This window comes from Centropristis striata, chromosome 17 (genome assembly GCF_030273125.1).
Source record: "Centropristis striata isolate RG_2023a ecotype Rhode Island chromosome 17, C.striata_1.0, whole genome shotgun sequence".
NCBI lineage: Eukaryota > Metazoa > Chordata > Actinopteri > Perciformes > Serranidae > Centropristis > Centropristis striata.
Window position 1 is genome coordinate 29,005,946 of NC_081533.1, and position 20,940 is coordinate 29,026,885.

A 20,940-nucleotide genomic window follows, 5' to 3' on the forward strand; every position below is an offset into this window, starting at 1 on the left:
TGGTAGACTACGTTGACTATGTGTTTGTGTGTGCAGGTGACCTCTGCCCGGCACAGCTCCTGTAGTCCTTGCAGGGCGAGAGCAGCCGGGGTCGCCATGTCCGGTCTGTTGCACTGCTTCAGGGTGAGTGTTATAGCAGCCAGCATGTCACCTCCATGCTGGTAAGGCCTGACACACACACACACACACACAAAGGCAATGATGATGTATGACAATCTTTGAAAAAAACATTGAGCTGCTACACTTTAACTACATTTTAAATGAGCAAAGGGAAAGCATCAGTCAGATAAGGTAAAATGACTTCCCTTGACTCAATTCTCTGTCAGTCCCCATTGTGTTCAATAAATCAGCTAGGGATGTATGGAAGCCCTGAGAGTGAAAAAAAACAACTCTGTTTTTGTTTTGTTAGGTGAAGCGTATCGCTCACTTATTTGTTTTTTTCATTTTTTATTTTTTTTTAATAATGTTTATGTTTTGTGTTTTCAACTGTATATTTGATATTGTTGGACCCCAGGGAGAATAGCTGTGGCTTTGCTGCAGATAATGGGGATTTTAATAATAAACTCAACTAAACTAAACTGTAAATATATACTTGTTATGATGACAATGTGGAAGATTCAAAAACACCTGTTTGGAACATTCCACAGGTAAACAGGTTTATTGGTAACAGGTGGTAGTATCACGTCTATCATGACTCAGTTGTTCACAAGAACAGTTGGGCGAGGTTTACCACTGTATGAAAAACTGTGTGGGCAGATAATCCTGCAGTTTAACCTCCTGAAACCCAAGCTTTTGTTTGGTATGTATTGTTAGTTTCTCCTAGGTATTTTGGATTTGTAGGATGTAGCATTGTCTTTGAACAGGAAGTAGTTTTTGAAATGGGTTCATTTTACTGTATAACTCAATTAATTCACCAGTGAATAAAACTTTTTATTTCCTTACATTTACACCCTCTCATTTGAAGAATGATAGTAAAAGTCTATTCGTTTTCAAATGAATACTTCCTGATTAGCAGAGTCGGAACTTGTTGCTAATGCTAAAAATAGTCAAGCTTGCACAGAATATCAAACTAGAAACATTATTAAGCACAAATACACAAGTTTTAGCCATAAAATCTGATCAGCTTTGCTACCTGGTCCACTTTTGTCTGGGTAAAAGCTGTTAATTGACTTTACCAAGATGCTGCCATCTGATTTTTACACTGATTGATGTATCGTTCTTATTCTAGAGTGCATAGTTATAGTTAAGCAGAATGAAATATAAGGTCCAGAAAACCTAAAATGAAATGTCCACATATGAGGATGCAGGGTCACAGGAGGTTAAAGGAACACTCCACCGTTTTTTCACATTAAAACATGTTATTCGGGTAAGTAAGACGAGTTGATACAGACCTCTTGCGTCTCAATGCGTGCAGTCAATCGCCCTGGCGCGCGGAGCTACTTGGCTAGCACTTAGCTTAGCCCAGTTCATTCATTAGGATCCAAACAGATGGACAGTTAGAAGCGACCAAACTCCTCCACGTTTTCCCTATTTAAATACAGCTACACGAGTAGTTAAACGACCAAGTATGGCGACACAAAATAAAACGTGGCGCTTTTCTAAGCAGATAAAAAGGAGAACTATAATGTATGGCGGAATAGCACTTGGGAGCACTTCGACTCGGCGCAGTAATATCATCACTTCCGCTCCCTCTCACTTCCGTCAGGAGTGATGATATTACTGCGCCGAGTCGAAGTGCTCCCAAGTGCTATTCCGCCATACATTATAGTTATCCTTTTTATCCGCTTAGAAAAGCGCCACGTTTTATTTTGTGTCGCCATACTTGGTCGTTTAACTACTCGTGTAGCTGTATTTAAATAGGGAAAACGTGGAGGAGTTTGGTCGCTTCTAACCGTCCATCTGTTTGGGTCCTAATGAATGAACTGGGCTAAGCTAAGTGCTAGCCAAGTAGCTCCGCGCGCCAGGGCGATTGAGTGCACGCATTGAGACGCAAGAGGTCTGTATCAACTCGTCTTACTTACCCGAATAACATGTTTTAATATGAAAAAACGGTGGAGTGTTCCTTTAAGAACAACACAAGAGAGAAAAAATAAGAAAAAACGAATCAGACAACTTTGGCCCAAGTCTTAAGGAATTGGATTCAATTGGGCAATCTTCTACCTCTTCTACCTCTCATGGCCTCTGTATTGGTACAAAAAAAAAAAAAAAAGGCACAACGTGTGGGAAGTGTTAGGTGGTCTGACCTCTCTGTGCAGATGTCCCTGAGGCAGGCGGACCTGGCCAGGATCTGCTCCCACTGGGCGTCCCTCCCCACGACCACCCGACTGTCCTGCTGGCCGAGCAGACGCTGCAGCTCAGGGTAGATCCGATCCTACAGGAAGGAACAGAGTCATTTGTGAGGAAGCGGTGAATAAGAATAAAATATTAAATAATAAAGAAGACCTAAACATTTGAATATGACCATGTTTTCTAATAGACCTGTTTCTTCCAAAGAGCAGTCATGAGGCGCAGTGCCACTGGTCTCAGCTTGGGGGCGCTGGCCAGCATGTGGAGAGTCTGCAGCACCATGGGGACGCAGAGCTGGAACATTAAAGCACATGGCCTGTGTTAATGGTTAAGGGAAACTGAAATTAACTCTTATTTTTTAAATATTCAGAATATGAATTTTTTTTATTTTTATTTTTTTATATTTTGTATTGCATTTTCCAACATAGACAAAAACAACAAACAACACACTGTGGCCACAGAAAACAAATATCCAATTACTTATGACGTAATACAGACAATACAATGAAAATGCTCTGTCCCATTACAATTTACAGTGATGTAGCAAATACACATCTGGAAAAAAAAGAAGTGAAGAGTCGTTAAAAATAAAAAATAAAAAAAACAATTTTTTCCAAAAATCTCAATTTCCATTTTGAGAGAAAGCTATTTTTTTTGATAATTAAAAATAATAAGTCAATGAATGTCCTTCCTTATAACCCAAAAACATCAGTTAGCCAGTTTCCCTCATTGCCATCTATCATCCCTTTTAATACAACAGTTGTGAGTCGTTTAAGAATATGAATTTAAAAAAATGATTCATTACGACACCTATTTTAAAAAAGCTGGGACGATGTGTAAAATGTAAATAAAAATGTTTGTTAAAAGTGTTAATCTTGTCTTTAAAAAGAAAATGTTTCTAAACTTCAAAGTCATGTACTTATGTGATCTGGACAGACTTGAATATGCTAAGCAGGATAAATACCTTTTGAGAGTGTTGTTAGTGGGGGGTAAAAAGGCTCTGACCAGGAAATGGCGGAGAATTACATTTAAACTAAGAAACCAAACTGATGTTTTTGAAGAGAACTGGTCAAAATGGCTCAGCTATGTGTCAACTGTAAGATGATTTCATATAGATCGCAAAGATAAGAACAAACCCTCTATTAAGATTTTATTTTTAATTACTTCGCTATTTTCAAGCAGCATCTTTATATTTTTATGTATGATGTGCTTATGTCGACTCTGCTGTTTTACTTAATGCACAATCCTCCCCTTGTTATGTTATGTTTATGTTTATGTTATGTTGTATGTTCTTGTGCCCACTGACACTTATGTGTATGTTACTAAGAAAAAACGAATAAAAAGTAAATAAAAAAAAATAAAAAGTGTTAATCTTTACAAAAAAACAAAATTTTCCCAGTTCAAGCATTAGAGCATTGCATCTTGTTTCTGTACCAGATTTAAGTAAATGTAAGACACAAAGGAATTGCAAATCACTGCATTCTGTGTTTTAATTACCTTTACCTTGGAATCAGGGTTGTAAGAACAATCCACAATCAAAAGTGATCATTTAAAAATCTCAGGTCTACAAAACCTGTGACGTGCAGCGGTATGCATTAGTTATCATAACATCTTCAATGCAAAGCATGACAGAGGTGTTTATTACCTTATGAGTCCCGAGGTGTGGCAGGGAGTTCAGCACAGCATGTGCAAGGCCTGGATTCTTTTCCTTCCCCAGTTTAAACAACAGAACAGGAATAAGGGAAGGGACCTGCAGACACACATGTGAGTTTGGATCAAGGAAACATACATATTTATCAAGCTCCAAATTAAGTTTAATCGCTATTACCTCACCTTGGCTCTATGTCAGTGACAGCTACAAATCAAGCCAGAAATCTTGGTGTAATTATTGACTCAGACCTGAACTTCAACAGCCATCTAAAGCTTATCACTAAATCTGCCTATTACCACCTGAAAAACATAGCTAGAATTAAGGGGCTTCTGTCCAAACAAGACATGGAAAAACTTATCCATGCATTTATTTTTAGTAGGTTGGATTACTGCAATGGCATCTTCACAGGTCTTAACAAAAAATCAATCAGGCAGCTGCAGCTGATCCAGAACGCTGCCGCCAGAGTCCTCACAAACACCAGGAAACTGGACCATATTACACCAGTCCTTAAATCACTACACTGGCTTCCTGTGAGTCAGAGGATAGATTTTAAAATCTTACTGCTGGTCTACAAAGCTCTGAATGGTCTCGGACCAAATTACATGCTTGATCTGCTACCTCTCTATGAAGCATCCAGACCCCTTAGGTCATCTGGAACTGGCTTGTTGCGTGTCCCAAAAACAAGAACTAAGCGGGGTGAGGCAGCTTTCAGTTATTCTGCTCCTCACCTGTGGAACAAACTACCTGTAGATCTGAGGTCTGCCCAAACGGTCAGCTCCTTTAAATCAGGACTAAAAACACTATTGTTTACTGCAGCGTACTCTTAACTTTAACACGTATCTGCTCTACTCTACTGCCCTTACTTTTTAACTACGCAATGTTTGACTTGTGCTTTTTATTATTTTATCTATTTTGTTTTCCTGCTGTATCTTATTTTATCCTATTTATATTTTTATTTCTATTTCCCTGTTTTAATTGACTGTTTTTACTGTTTTCAATTGTGTCTTGCTGTTTTTAATGTGTATGCAAAGCACTTTGAATTACCTTGTGTTGAATTGTGCTATACAAATAAACTTGCCTTGCCTTGCCTTGCCTCTATTAACATATAAATATGAATGTAGAATCTGTCATCAGACAATGTTTTGGTATCAGAAGCATTTTGGTTTCCATTTGTAGACTGAGTAGTTTTGGCCAATCACGTTTGAGCTGGCTTTGGCAAATAGTCTGTGTGGAAATCAAAGGAGGATGAACACATTAGCCAAATGTGATCTCAGAACCCATTAACTATTTTATTTGAAATGTGAACTCCAATTCCATTATTACATCTAAAGTTATTAATCACCAGTCTCCGGACTATCACAGGGCTGATACATAGAGACAGACAATCACTGATACTCTCATTCACAACTACGGGCAATTTAGAGTCACCAATTAAACCTAAGTGCATGTTTTTGGACTGTGGAAGGAAGCTGTAGAACCCGGAGAGAACCCACGCTGACACAGGGAGAACATGCAAACTCCACACAGAAGAGCTGCAGGCTGGAGTCAGACCGGCGACCCTCTTGCTGTGAGGCGAGAGTGCTAACCACTACACCAGTAGTTCTCAACCTTTTTGAGTCGTGACCCCCAATTTAACATGCATATTGTCCGCGACCCCCGCTCACTGAACAGAATCTCCACGCACAGTTCAGATCACCCAAAAAAGAAACAAAATGACCAAAAAAAGGAAACAAAATTAACAAAAAAGACACAAAATGACCAGAAAAGACACAAAATGACCGAAGAAGACACAAAATGACCAAAAAAAGAAACAAAATGATCCAAAAAAGAAACAAAATGACCAAAAAAAACACAAAATGACTAAAAAAAGACACAAAATGACTAAAAAAAGACCCAAATGACCAAAAAAAGGAAACAAAATGACCAAAAAAGACACAAATTGACCACAAAATGATCAAAAAAGACACAAAATGACAAAAAAAAGACACAAATTGACCAAAAAATGATCAAAAAAAGACACAAAAATACACAAAATAACCAAATAACACACAAAATGACCAAAAAAAAAGACATTAAGTGACCAAAAAGACTAAAACACATTAATTGTTGTGTTAATATTTCTTGTGTATTTGCCACCTATGGATATATTGGATAAAATTCTGTGTGCTCTGACAGCTGATAATTTTGCATCCAATAACTTTGCATCCAAGGAAAATCCAATAAAAAATTATTTTGAAAAGATGGAATAGTATGAGACTGACTAGATATGAGATACAGAACATGTGTTGTCCTTGCAGAAACCAATGTCCTCCCCATGGTCCCACCTCATCACCATTCATTCACAGCTTCATGTTCACATGTTAACATGTTAAAGAGCTGACTGAAGGACAACGCAGGGTTAACACTTTATTATTCCCTTTACTGCTGAGGTCACTCTGGGGCACTAGTCTGGGTCCTTGAATACATGTAGTCAACAGCTCTGTGTGTCAGACTTTAATTAACATAAAGCACTTAATGCTGCCCTGCACCTTGAACGTTGCATAGCAACACCTTAACCTGCTTCAGAGGAAGAGGGAGGGGAGGAGAAGACAGGAAGGACATTTCCTTTTTAAATCATCAACCTTTGCATCTACAAACAAGGGTTCGTTTTGTCATTACCCTCATCTGTTGTGACAAAGAAATACTTGCGAAGCTACAAGGTGCTCTGAGTGTTTGTTCCTTTAAGCAGGAAGATGTGAGGTGATATGATGCTGTGAGAAGAGGAAATTCAATGGATTCAAATATGCCGATAACGTTCCACCAACAAATCAAACCACCAGCACAAGAGGCACTTTGGGAGCAATTAGAGCAGCAGGAGAATACTCTGAGCCGGAGTAATGAGGAGCCGATAACACCATGTGATTTTTTGAATCATGTGCTGGAGCAAGAGATTCCATTTACAGTCCCAGAGGGAAGTCTGTCAGTTTAAACCTCTCTCTCTTTATACAACTGCAGACAACCTGGCGGCTGATGGCAGATTGGGTTATTTTTTTTTAATACATTCTGTCCAAAAAGATGTAATAATATTAACATAACAGATAAATTCAAGGATACAACATATACATATTAACAGATGCTTCACTATTCACTGTTTTTTGTATTTTACAACCCTTGCACACTGGATTTAGATCAGGCGGCAACCTCCGGGTCTGAGCAGGGAGGCAAACCAGGAAGTGCCTTAAGCTGCATTCTACTGAAAATTCCAGCAGGGGGTGCTAAGTTTGGCTGCAAAAAAAAAATCTGTCCATTAATTTCAGTGCAAAATGAGAAAACTTCTCACTTGATTTATTACCACGTTAACGTTAGCGGCGATCATATCTTGCTAACGTTAGCTGGCGATCAAAAACGTGCTAGCGCTATCGGGCTAGCAAGACCAAGACCGACTCAGTGCCTTTGAGACAGACCACCTAAAACGTGTATCATTCATTTATTTGATGCAAGTTATAACGTCATAACGTGAAATTACCATATCTTGAAATAACTTGATAATATCACATGAGTGTCCAGACGTGTGCATCACTTTTAAATGTCCTCTGGAAACACTTCTGTTGTGTGCATATTCTAAATGCTGCGCTTGTGTTGTCAAATTGATGAAGATGTTTTCGCAATTTGGTTGTGTTTTGTGTATTTGAATCATAGACTGTATATAAATAATGGATGTAGTCACCGTGACGTCACCCATTGGTTTTTGGACTGCCTGTTGGAAGCCTCGAGTTCAGCGTTACACTTATTGCCATCTTGCGTTGCCATCTTGTTTCCGATACGCGGAGCAGACCATATTTGGACTGTGGAGGAGGAGAGGGATCTGATCACTGACTACAGCCTCTCTACACCTCAACCTGACTGAGAGAAGCTGCTGCTAATTCATGTTAGCATTAACTGGAGCATTGACTGGGATGTTAGTTTTGGCTAGCAAAAAAACAAAAACAAAATGTATCTTTCTTACCTCAGAAAACTGAGCAGCGACTCCTTGGAGTGTCTGTTAGTCCAACCAAACACTGAACAAGACATTTTACTGAACAAAACGTTCAAATAAACTGTCATTAAGTGAAAATACAGTGAAAGGGTCAAAGTTATGAGACCAAATCGGTAAATGTCCTCTTTTCTATCTATATAACGTTATATATAACTTTATTGACACGTTGCCGTGGATACGCTCTGTTTCTCTTCTGGTGATGGCTCGCCTTGTCAGTGACCTGTCAATCAAAGCTAGAAACGCCCCAAATCATACGATTCTTTATCTTCTATTTTCTCCTAAATGGGGCCATTATTAGAACTATCGACATCAAATTGTCTTGAAGAAGATTTTTTACTAGCGATTGAGACCATAATGTTGTCCCAAAAATGTTTTTGAGGTAATAAATCAAGTGAGAAGTTTTCAAATTTAGCACTGAAATGAATGGGCAGATTTCTTTTGCAGCCAAACTTAGCACCCCCTACTGGAATTTTCTGTGAATTGCAGGCTTTATGCACTTCCTGGTGGCCGCCGTAGGAAAGTGCTGTGATAAAGAGTTTACCTGACAGGGGTCGGCTGCAGCGAGGGCCTGGCCGGCCTCCAGAGCCAGCCGGCAGACGTCCTCCCTGCCCGTGATGATGAGATGGCTCACAATGAGGCTGAGGGAGCTGAGCTGGCTCTGACAGGAGAACAGGGCTGAGCTGACTGACTGCAGCCAATCAGCTGCTGCTGCCGGGTCATCTGCCACTTTACACAGTGTGGATAGTGCCACACTGAGGTTGCTGTACCAGGAAGTGAGTGGAATTGCCAGTGCTGGACCAGACTGAGTAAAAGGAACGAGAGATAAAGAACAAATTCAGTAAATGTTTATCTGTCACTTACTAAAAACTATGATTCATTCACTAAACCTTCATCAACAACTGTAAAAGAAAAAAAAACACGACCTGGCTGATTATTCCGTATTAACTAACTGTATGTTGGACTGCCAAAGAATTGCATGAACAGAAAGACAAACAGATGTTCAAGTCCAGTTTCTTATATAACCAAATTGTCAGATGTGATCAGGTTCATTCTTATGTGACAAGGTCAGCTAATGGTGGTCAGATGATGTTACCATGTCCAAAATCAAATGCCTTAAAGAGAACAGTTATTTATCGTGCTATCAGTTATTGGAATAATTGCCCACTGAATATATGTGAACTGAATAGTAAAGTATCTTTTAATTATTACTTGAGAATGCACTATTTAAATTTGTGAGTAGTGAATTAACATATTTACTGTATGAAAGTGAGAATTAATGTAATAGATATGAATGTAATAACTTATTCGGAATGATTTCTGATGACGTATATAATAATGTCTACAATGTTTAATTGTTAAGTGATTTTTGTTTTGTCTTGTGGACCCCAGGAAGACTAGCTCCTCCCACTTTTGGTGACAGCTAATGGGGATCTTTTTAACAATAACAATAACAATAACAGAATTCACAAATGTCCTTTTCTGCAGTTGTGGGCAGTGGATGTTTAGGGGGAGATAGCAGGTCAACAATAAATGCAACATAGAAGTGATGACATCATGTGACATCATCTGCAAGCTGTGAAGCTGAAGATTAATTTGAGATGCAGCTTAGCACTGTGTGTCAAGTTGTTCTGGTCATAAATCTCAAATACAAGTTACTTTAATGTATCAATTGATCAATTAATTAAACCTATAGAGGTGTATAATGCTTCAGAACATTAATGTTTTGCTTTCTGAAGTCCATTTCAATGGTCAACTATGTCCCATTAGTTGTTGTCTCCTCATTTTGAGCGTAAACCAGTTTATTTCCATTGAGAATTGACTTTGCAAAGGTGAGCGTGAGAGAAAACAAAAAGCAGCCTCAGGCTACGTTTACACGAGGACAGTCTGAACAGAAGACGCAAAAGTGGCGTCGCGTCTTCACTTTTTATTCCTCGTTTAGACGAGCATTTTCGGGAGGAAATCTGCTGCATACGGTGACGCAAAAGTGTGTGAAATTCGATTGTATGCAGCCAGGCGACATCACTTAAAGCGATAAGAGCATCTTTGGGCATGCAGAAGTTTTCACGCCACACATTTCCATCAGCTTCTCCTTCCACAAAGTTCTCCACCATCACTAGATCTCCCAGGTCTCGTTCACAGCTGTCTGGCTCGCCTCCGACCAATTGCTGCATCCAAAATGTGATGGAGGTAATTCCAGATCCTTCTCTGTTCACTAATACTATCTGTACATATCCTGTACATTTGGTGGAAAGACTCCTGTAAGTTTATTAGAGCTGCCAGAGCAGCTTGAAGGTCCGACGCATGGAAATAATCCCACGTTTGTTTATTTTCCTGTACTGGAGCATGTACACTACTGGTCAAAAGTTTTAGAACACCCCGATTTTTCCAGTTTTTTATTGAAATTCAAGCAGTTCAAGTCAAATGAACAGCTTGAAAGGGTACAAAGGTAAGTGGTGAACTGCCAGAGGTAAATAAAAAAAGGTAAGGTTAACAAAAAACTGAAAAATAATGTACATTTCAGAATCATACAAGTAGGCCTTTTTCAGGGAACAAGAAATGGGTTAACAACTTAACTCTATGGAGTCTTGGGCTATTTTGTCCATTTTTGAATTCTTTTCATGTCTTCGTAAGTCATTTTGTGTCTTTTTTTGGTCATTTTGTTTCTTTTTTTAGTCATTTTCTGTCTTTTGGTGTCTTTTTTTGTCATTTCGTGTCTTTTTTTGGTCATTTTGTGTCTTTTTTTTAGTCCTTTAGTCCAACATAAAATGTGATTTTGAATCTTTTTTTTACTTTCAAAACACTATCATGCTCAATAAAGAATTTTAAATGTTCCAAATGTGCATTAATATCAGAGTACACTGAGACATTAAACTGCATAATTTTCAATTAAATTCTGGAAAAGTTGGTGTGTTCTAAAACTTTTGACCAGTAGTTTATGTGACGTAAACACATACGTGACGTGAGCAGATCAGATCAGAGTTTTGTATCTTGTCAGTGTAGACGACACACTACGGCGGAGCGGATTTAACTTTTCCACTTTGGAAGGTGGTTTCAGATTTTTGCGCCTTTAAGCCCCCAAAAACGCCGTCACCGTCTAAACGAAAGGCACTTCCGATAAAATATTTTGTTGTTTTTACCCGCGATTGTCCTCGTGTAAACGGGGCCTCAGTGTTACCTGTCGGGGTCGATCTGTCTGTCTGCTGATGCTGCGCAGCAGGCTGTGGGCCAAGTCCTGGTTGAGGCTGTGTATCCGCCGATCAGCCAGCGCCTCAGTGAGCCCCGAGACGGACAGCAGCTGCAGCACAGGAAGAACCAGGACCGGACTCAACCAGGGCGCCAGCTCATCCTGCTCAGGAACTAAACTCAGGGCTGTCAGTGAGAGGCAGAGGAGAGCAAGACCCCAGAAAGGTTAAAACGCCATTGTGATTTAAGATAATGGGGTTGAGAAAATAGAATTAAGTTTAAAACAGAGCAACACTGGTGGAATCAACGAAGCCACCTTGGAAAATTATGTAGTAAGAATTTAGAATTAATTAATTAATCATACATTTAAGTGCAATGCGGAGTGTGTCGAAATTCTATTTTAAAGGTCTTCTGATCTCTAAACGATTTCCTTCAAGTAAAATTATTATTCCATTCCATTCCTTTTTCTTTTGTAATGTTTGGAAAATAAAAAATGTTAATCACAAAAAATATTAACATATCAAAAATGGAATGAAAAATTCAAGGATACAACATATACATATTAACAGATGCTTCACTATTCACTGTTTTTTTGTATTTTACAACCCTTGCACACTGGATTTAGATCAGGCGGCAACCTCCTGGTCTGAGCAGGGAGGCAAACCAGGAAGTGCCTTAAGATGCATTCTACTGAAAATTCCAGCAGGGGGCGCTAAGTTTGGCTGCAAAAAAAAAATCTGTCCATTAATTTCAGTGCAAAATGAGAAAACTTCTCACTTGATTTATTACCTCAGAATGTTTTTTTCACGTTTTAATGTTAGCGGCCGATCGACAGCATGCTAACGTTAGCGGCCATCATATCTTGCTAACGTTAGCTGGCGACCAAAAGCGTGCTAGCGCTATCGGGCTAGCAAGACCAAGACCAACTCAGTGCCTTTGAGACAGACCACCTAAAACGTGTATCATTCATTTATTTGATGCAAGTTATAACGTCATAACATGAAATTATCATATCTTGAAATAACATGATAATATCAAAATTATTATTCCATTAGACGAATATAAGGTCAACTCAAATTCCTTTATTTTGGGATTCAGTGACAGGACGCTCCTCTCATCTCATCATCTCACCTCATACATGAGAAATTAATAAGGTTAATAAACTAATAACTTCGTCCTTATGAATGTGCTTCATTCACCACCAGCTCTCTATAGACGCTAATAATTTCACTCTAACTGTGTGTGGCTGTTAGTGCTGGACTTTGTGAATTGGACTTTTTTGCAATGCGGCTTATTTGAATAGAAAAGGGTGGATTTGGCAGTAAATGTATGCACATTACCTCATTTAAATATGTGCTAATATAAACGGAGCAGCGCAGTTAGATGCTTAGAGAATAACACGGTTTTGTTTTTGCCTTCTTTGCACCTTTAGTGTCTGCAATCCTTTTGGGAATTGTCCCCCGAGAGTCGAGTACTGAAAGTCTCGCCCTTAAACCTCTGAAGTCCAGGAGATTTTGGTTCAAATTTGTCAACTTCCTCTGCATTCATTTCTGTCTCTGTTTAGCATCTTTCAGTCTGTCCTTACATCACATGCATGGCTCCTTTTTCTCCACACAAACTTGGCTATCAGTCAGATTTTTTATTTTAATTAACAAAGTATAAAGCTGCCAGGAACCCAAAATACAAACAAAAGACACAGGTGTCTATGGAAAAGTTTTGTTCTTTTTTTACCATTTATACACAAAAAAAACACAGAAAAATAAATAATAAAACTACAAAACAGTCTATTTGCATGTAAATTAAAAATAGTAATAGTTTTCATTGTGGAAAGAAAATTCACACTTTAAAAATGGTCTAGAACATGGGTCTCAAACTGGCGGCCCACGGGCCAATTATGGCCCTCGTGATGATATTTTGTGGCCCCCACCTTGATATGAAAGTTTAATGTGAGTTTTATATGAATGGCTCTTTACCTTGTTGTGTGTGGAAGGTCCCTTTAAGTATTGTTTTTGGTCATTTTGTGTCTTTTTAAAATCATTTTGTGTCTTTTTTGGTCATTTGTATCTTTTTGAAGTAGTTTAGTGTTTTTTCAGTCATTTTATGTCTCTTTTGGTAATTTTGTGTCTTTTTAAAATGATTTTGTCTTTTTTAATAATTTTGTGTCTTTTTAAAAAATAATTGTCTTTTTTGTAATTTTGTGTCTTTTTTAAGTAATTTAGGTTTTTTTTCTGTTATTTTGTGTCTTTTTTAAAGTAATTTTGTCTCCTTTTTTTGGTAATTTTGTGTCTTTTTTAAAGTAATTTAGTTTTTTTTCTGTTATTTTGTGTCTTTGTTTTCGTAATTTTGTGTCTTTTTTTTGGTCATTTTGATACTGCCTCCAGCGGCCCCCAGGTAATTTGAGTTTGAGACCCCTGGTCTAGAAACATAAATGGCACACTGTGAAATCTCCTATGATTGAACTTTCAACTGGCTTTCTCAGCTTGTCTACATATCATATATAAATAAAGTTATTAATGCAAATAAAACGTGTATTTTCAATAAATAGATGGACTACAGAGGGTTAACTGCCCAATAATAGATGTATTTAAGCTTTTTACCCAGACTGAGCAGGCTGGTCTGCTGAGCTGCAGGGACCTTGAGCAGGAGCATAGCCACGCCCATCAACAGCTCATCCAATGGGAGCTCCTGCAGATAAAAGATATGTCCAGAGTCATTTATTTCAGAGAAAACAATAATCAAAAGTTTTATTGGATCAGAAACACTGCTGTATCACCTGTTGGCAGGCAGGCAGGAGCTGCTGTAATAAGCTGAGAGGAGGTCGGCAGTCTCCATTTAAGCTGAGGCAGCGCTGGCAGGCACACAGCAGCTGGAGGAGGAGTTCCACTCTCACAGTTTTCCAGCGCTCCTCAGAGGAGAGGGACACACCTGGGAGCAGAGCATCTATGAACCCACAGAGCTCCAGCACCGCCTCCACGCTGTCCACCTGGCAACCAAGGTTATTATAGGTTTTTTTTTTTGTGAACAACTTTTTTATTGCTTTTAAAGACAGAACAAGTACAGCAGTCCGACAAAATCAAAAGGAACATTACAATCAAATTAAAAATAGTAATAATAATGAAATAAATAGAAAAAAATTTAATTAAATAAAACAAAAATAGGGAAAATTAAAAAAAAAAAAAAAAAAGGACCAGGCGACGTTCAAGTAATGCAAATAAAAATATTGATTACAGCAATTCCTTGATCTAATCTGCCATTGTTTGCCATGCTAGAATAGTATCAGCTCCAGCACTGTGCATTCTTGCCACTGAAAGCTCCATATTTATTATGTCAATGTATGTGTTAATCCAAGGTTATTATAGTTAACGAAAACTAGAATTGAAAAAACATTTTCGTTAACTGAAATAAAAATAAAAACGAGAGTTTTTAAAAAAACGATAACTAACTGAAACTGTATTGTGTGGTTACAAAACTAACTAAAATTATACTGAAAATGTCCTTAGTTTTTGTTTTTGTCAACTTTTTTCATTCATAATTCAGTGTTTCTATTGGAACATGCAACACATGGTGAATATGTTTACTGAGACTGGGATGTCTACACTCAAACCAAAATTCAAAACACCCAGAACTGTAAGAGTTAATAACCTTATTGGGGCTAAGATGGATAAGGAAAGAAAACAATGGCAAAATTTATTATGACCTCTTTGAATCTGGTTCCCAACCCATTACAAAAAAACTAAAACTAACACTAAAACTAATAAAAACTAAACTAAAACTAAGCATTTTCAAAAACTAAAAACTAAACTAAAACTAGAAAACTCACTCTAAAAACTAACTAAAACTAACTGAATTTGAAAACAAAAATTCACAACGAAATTAAAACTAAAACTAATGAAAAATCCAAAACTATTATAACCTTGCTGGCAACACACAGAGGACACCTCTTAATGCTTGGATTTAGTAAACCTCACTTTCCTTTGCAAAACATTGTTGAAACAAATTTCAACCATATCTGAACTCGAGTAAAACTGCCATTCATATGAAATATGTTTTGCCCAGGCGGCAACCTCCTGGTCTGAGCAGGGAGGCAAACCAGGAAGTGCCTTAAGCTGCATTCTACTGAAAATTCCAGCAGGGGGAGCTAAGTTTGGTGGCAGAAAGATTTCTGTCCATCCATTTCAATGCAAAATGAGAAAACTTCTCAATTGATTTATTACCTTAGAATTTTCTTTAGGACAACACTATGGTCAATATCGCTAGTAAAAAATCTTAATATTTCAAATAATGGCCCCATTTAGAAGAAAATAGAAGATAAAGAATCGTATGATTTGGGGCGTGGCTACCTTTGATTGACAGGTCACTAACAAGGCGAGCTGTCATCCGGAGAGCAGCAGAACAATGCGTATCCACGGCAACGTTTCAATAAAGTTATATATAAAATTATATGGACATAATAAGGACTTCTACCGGTTTGGTCTCATAACTTTGACCATTTCAATGTATTTTCACTTAATGACAGTTTATTTGAATGTTTTGTTCAGTAAAAATGTCTTGTTCAGCGTTTGGTTGGACTAACAGACACTCCAAGGAGTCGCTGCTCAGTTTTCTGAGGTAAGTAACGTACATTTTGTTTTTGTTTTTTTGCTAGCCAAAACTAACATCCCAGTTAATGCTCCAGTTAATGCTAACATGAATTAGCAGCAGCTTCTCTCAGTCAGGTTGAGGTGTAGAGAGGCTGTAGTCAGTGATCAGATCCCTCTCCTCCTCCACAGTCCAAATATGGTCTGCTCCCCGTATCGGAAACAAGATGGCGACGAGTGTAACGCTGAACTCGATGCTTCCAACGGGCCACAAACCAATGGGTGACGTCACGGTGACTACGTCCATTATTTATACAGTCTATGGTTTTGCCCTAAGATATATGAGAAGCCGCTGTAGTGCATTGAGTAGGTCTCTGGGCCCCAGCCAGGATGCAGAGTTTTTATTACTTGACATATCATTTGTCTGGTTTTTTTTTATGTGTGATGATAACATCTTCCAGGTCATTTTTTTAATGGTGGCATAAGATCTGTTGTTGTATGCTAAGGTTTCTTTTTCTGATACTTTCTCTCTGAGTCAGAAATGTTTAAATCTAACAATAATAAAAAGATTTTTATTTTAAATGTCACCATCTGTGAGAAGAGAGACGCAGTGCGTATTTAACCATAAGGCACAACAGCAGATCTCCATTGGTCATTGTCATTCCAGTCGATTATCACAAGAGTCAGACTGACCCACAAATCTATTCATTTATTGAAATTATTTTTTAATCAATTCTCATGTATTTTCAATAATGAGCCGTAGGGGAGCTGAGTTTGAGTTGACCTTCTATTGGTCCTTATAATTGCGCTATAATTGCATTTACCACCAGCTCTTTACAGACACTAATTATTTCACCACAACTGTGTGTGGCTGTCAGTGCTGGAGTTTGTGAATTGGACTGGTTTTTTTTTTTGCAATGAGGCTAATTTGCATAGAGAAAGGATGATTTTGCATCAAATATATGCATATTGTCTGCATAATAAATGTACTGATTGTGCAGAGTAAGGCTGGGCGATATATCAATAACAAAAAAATATCGATATATATTTTTAAGTGTGATATGGAATTAGACCATATTGCATATATCTATATAGTTCAATTTTTTTTATTTTCTTACTAGGGTTTGTCTTATTTAGTTCTTTGGTAATGTTTGTTATTCTTTTCTCATATAAATATGTTTATTTCAGAAACAGATTGGACTATTTTATTTCATAGGCTATTTTTATTTGTTATTATTTTATCTAAATGTGCACTTTATGGAGCTTTGATTTAAAAAAGGTACTCCTGTTGTTTATACATATTTATGTTCAATTAAATAAATGGTTTCAATAAAACTACTTGTGACATGCCATATTTGGCTTCGACTTCAACTGGACATTTGCTCTCACTTTGCGATAAAAATATCAGGATATATATATCGTGTATCGATATTCAGCCTAAATATATCAGGATATGACTTTTGGTCCATATCGCCCAGCCCTAGTGCAGAGGTGTTTCACTGCTCTTACATTCAAGTTTCCATTTTCTTTTAAAAGTCACATAGACATGCTTAAAACGGCCAGCCATCCCACTGCAACGATGCTATTGCACTTTAGTTTTATTACCATGACCTGAAACAAGAACAAAGTGATTTGAGGCAGTAATTGGCAGAGGGCTCTCATGCATTAAGTGCACTGTAAAAATAAAAAAAATGTGGCACCTGCATGTGTGGCACCAGCTGACAGAGGCAATACAGCAGGCTATCTGCCACTGGGGAGGTCTGCTCCAGGTCCTTGTTCAGGAGGAACGATCCCACTCCTGGACGTATGGGCAGCAGCACCCTGAGGAGACTGTGCCGCAGGAGAGCGTGCTGGGGTTGCCTCTGAGTTTCACAGTACAGGTACTGCAGGAAGGGGGCCAGCATGGTGATGTAAGCTGGTTCATTTCTGCAAAATACAAATCAGATTAACCCATTGAAGCCTAAAACGCCTGTAAAAACTGCCTGTAAAACCTCTGGGTGATTGTAAAATAAGCCCCTAAAACCTGAAGTTTTTCTGGAAATTCAACAGAAGTGTCAACGCTTCTACTAAATAATAGATTTTTTTTTTAGAAATGAAATTCAAAAAGTATTTGAGAGCTTATACAAATTCTACAAAACAACGTATCTGCTTTCTAGGCTTCAATGGGTTAATGCATAGTAACAGCTCACAGTGGTGAGATGTTTTTTTTTTACGATGGGGTTAGAGTGTGCCATATCATATACTTCACGGTTATACCAGTATCATTTTTGTGGGTAAAAAAATGCATATCATGATATTTGCAACATTACTACTTCTTGATGTAGTGGCTTAAGGGTTTTCCATTAATGACCTAGACTGTGGCGGCCCGCTATCGTCTCATGTGCTGCTCTAACGTCACATTTTAAGCTACTTAAAGTATATCTACACTATTCATAATATAAAGTTTAATTTTGCGTTGTGTCTCTGCTGAGCAGAGTGTCTGTCACCCGACCCCCACCTCTCCGTCCTCCTCTGAGACATGCATGCGCATTCGCACACTTAAACACGCGCTGAATACATCAAGCTGCCGAGCCAACCTGTCTGTATCAGTCCCTTCCCCACATCATCTCTCTGTGTGCGTCTGCGTGTGCACGCGCCAATCTCAATACTATCAACCCGTCCGGGGCCGCCAGAGGTCCAAACGGTCCGAACACATTGTCACATTGTGCCGTTCATTAGCCGCGAGCTAACATTAGCTAACAATTAAAGCTGTTTTAATCACAAAAAGCTACTATTACTTCCTGTCGCTAAACAATGCAGGTTTCAAAAATAAGAGCACAGATTCCACCACATAATTTACAAGAAGACTGTCAAAATAAGATGCCTTAAATAAAACATACAAGAACCTTTATTCTCCTTTATTAGAATGTGTGAGAGGAAATTTGGGCTTTTATGAAAATAAATTCACCAGGAGGAAATGCCCCCAGACCCCCCTAGCCAGCTGTTTTTCAACACTGTCTGGCTACTCCATGTCCTAGTGGAAAGCCCTATTGACTGTGAAAAATGCAATTTACACTACATTTAGATTTATGATTGATTTTTATTTTGTTGTACGATTTTTATTTATTTTTTCAGACGTATTAAGTATTTTTTAATATCGTCAAGTATATCTTTATCGCAAAAATAATCTGAAATGTCATGATAATCGTTTAGGGCCATATCGCCCACCCCTAGATGGGGTGCTAGGTACAGATACCTTTGAAATTCATGTAGTATTGGAGAGAGTGATGGGGTGGACTCTGACCTGTCAGCAGCCTGCTGAATGAAGTAATCAATCTCCAGAAGCAGAGCTGGCCAGCAGTCCACTCGGTTCTCCAGCGCAGTGATGTAGGGGTGAGGGCTGCTCCTGAAGAACAACGAGATAGAACAAAGGACGTGTTCACATCACAGGTCAAAGACATATATGACACATATGTCATTCACATTTCATCCTGTAGGGCAGCTATTCTCAACCTTGGGGTCGGGACCCCAGTTGGGGTTGCGAGATGATTTCTGGGGGTCGCCAAATCATTTTGGAAGTCAGCTCTGTCTCCACTGTGTTAAAGTGTTCATGTGTTTTAGTCTTTTTGGTAATTTTGTGTCTTTTTTGGTCAATTTGTGTCTTTTTTTGTTATTTTGTGTCTTTTTTGGTAATTTTGTGTCTTTTTAGATAATTTGTGTCTTTTTTGGTCATTTTGTGTCTTTTTTTGATCACTTTATTTCTTTTTTTAGTCATTTTGTGTCTTTTTTATCACTTTGTTTCTTTTTTTGGTCATTTTGTGTCTTTCTTGGTCATTTTTTGTCTTTTTTCAGTCTTTTTGTGTTTTTTTTGATCACTTTGTTTCTTTTTTTGTAATTTTGTGTCTTTTTTTGGTAATTTTGTGTCTTTTTTTAGTCATTTTGTGTCTTTTTACGGTCATTTTGTTTCTTTTTTGGTGATCTGAACTGTGCGTGTGAGATTCTGTTCAGTGTGCGGGGGTCGCGGACAACATGCATGTTAAATTGGGGGTCGCGACTCAAAAAGGTTGAGAACTCCTGCTGTAGGGAACATGAATCTCTGCACCACATTTTTATGGTTGTTCATCCAATAGTTATCGAGATATTTCAATTAAGCAGGAGAAGTAGCCATTAGGATATAATGGGCCTCATGCAAGAACCACTCATCAGAACAGATTTATTATACAATGTATTTTATTTAGCTTATCTGATCCCATGATTAGAGAGCCAGTTCTCTGAGCTGCTGTTGTGTTTTCTATCTTAAAGTAATCTGAGAAATCCTACTTAGAACTCTAAATTTATTTTGCTGACTGAATTACTAACCCTCTATAGCAAAATTGTAGACATTAGTGGTTTCATGTGGAGGCCCTGGTACGCCTTCAGGCTGAGAACTCAACCATGCCACCAGAAGCTTCAAACAACACCACTGAGGAATATGTGACAATTTTAAAAAAACAGTAGTAAAAAAAGTTATGGAATAACTTTTCTCAGCTGGCAAAAACTGCTACTCCATAAAATGTCATTTAAAAAATCTTAAAAGCCAATTTAATTGCTGTTTTGTAACTGCATTGTTGTCCATGCACACACACTTTTAACACTCATATTTTCTGTTTCTTATATATATATATATATATACACATATACATAAATATACATATACATATATATACACAGACATATATATATATACATATACATGTTATTTTTTATCACTATTATATATACTCATTGTTTTCTGTATGTTAATGCTGTGTTCTTTATTAGACTGAAATTTTAACATTTGGGTAGAGGCTTCAAATAAGCCTATTTGGGTACATTTTTTTGTCATTTTAAAAATATTTATATTTGCAAAATATTTTTTCACATAAATAAAACTACACAGACAAAAAAAAGAGAGATTTTAGGTTTTCAGCAACTTGCAAGTGTCTTTTTGTCCCCTTATTGTGTCTATTTGATTCAACAAGTAATCCTATCTTTGTCTTAAGGCTTCCTGTAGAGCTACGTTACAGGGAGGTAGAACTGTAGCTTTGCAAAATCGTATGGCCCTTGACTTTCTTGTCAACCTGTAAAGTTATTGTTTCTTAATGATGTTTTTACATATCTAATGCCTTGAATGGAATTAATACATGAACATACACATACTACTAGAGCTAGTAACTATTTCAAGATGGGTTTTGCCCTTTTTTCACTGTACAAAAGGACATGGAGCTATT

General features: G+C 37.8%; 1 protein-coding gene across 2 annotated transcripts in view; it reads right to left on the reverse strand.

Annotated features, from left to right (window-relative positions):
• The window catches only part of focad (focadhesin), a 78,190-nt gene that overhangs the window by 38,522 nt on the left and 18,728 nt on the right, over nucleotides 1-20,940 (reverse strand). For both annotated transcript variants that reach the window (XM_059354552.1, XM_059354551.1), the window contains 10 exons: nucleotides 18,996-19,097; nucleotides 17,413-17,638; nucleotides 13,909-14,118; nucleotides 13,733-13,820; nucleotides 11,128-11,321; nucleotides 8,494-8,754; nucleotides 3,932-4,036; nucleotides 2,479-2,580; nucleotides 2,244-2,371; nucleotides 42-168 (listed from right to left, as the gene is read on the reverse strand). In XM_059354552.1, the coding sequence (XP_059210535.1) occupies nucleotides 42-168; nucleotides 2,244-2,371; nucleotides 2,479-2,580; nucleotides 3,932-4,036; nucleotides 8,494-8,754; nucleotides 11,128-11,321; nucleotides 13,733-13,820; nucleotides 13,909-14,118; nucleotides 17,413-17,638; nucleotides 18,996-19,097 (1,543 nt within the window). The remainder of the gene's footprint in view (nucleotides 1-41; nucleotides 169-2,243; nucleotides 2,372-2,478; nucleotides 2,581-3,931; nucleotides 4,037-8,493; nucleotides 8,755-11,127; nucleotides 11,322-13,732; nucleotides 13,821-13,908; nucleotides 14,119-17,412; nucleotides 17,639-18,995; nucleotides 19,098-20,940) is intronic.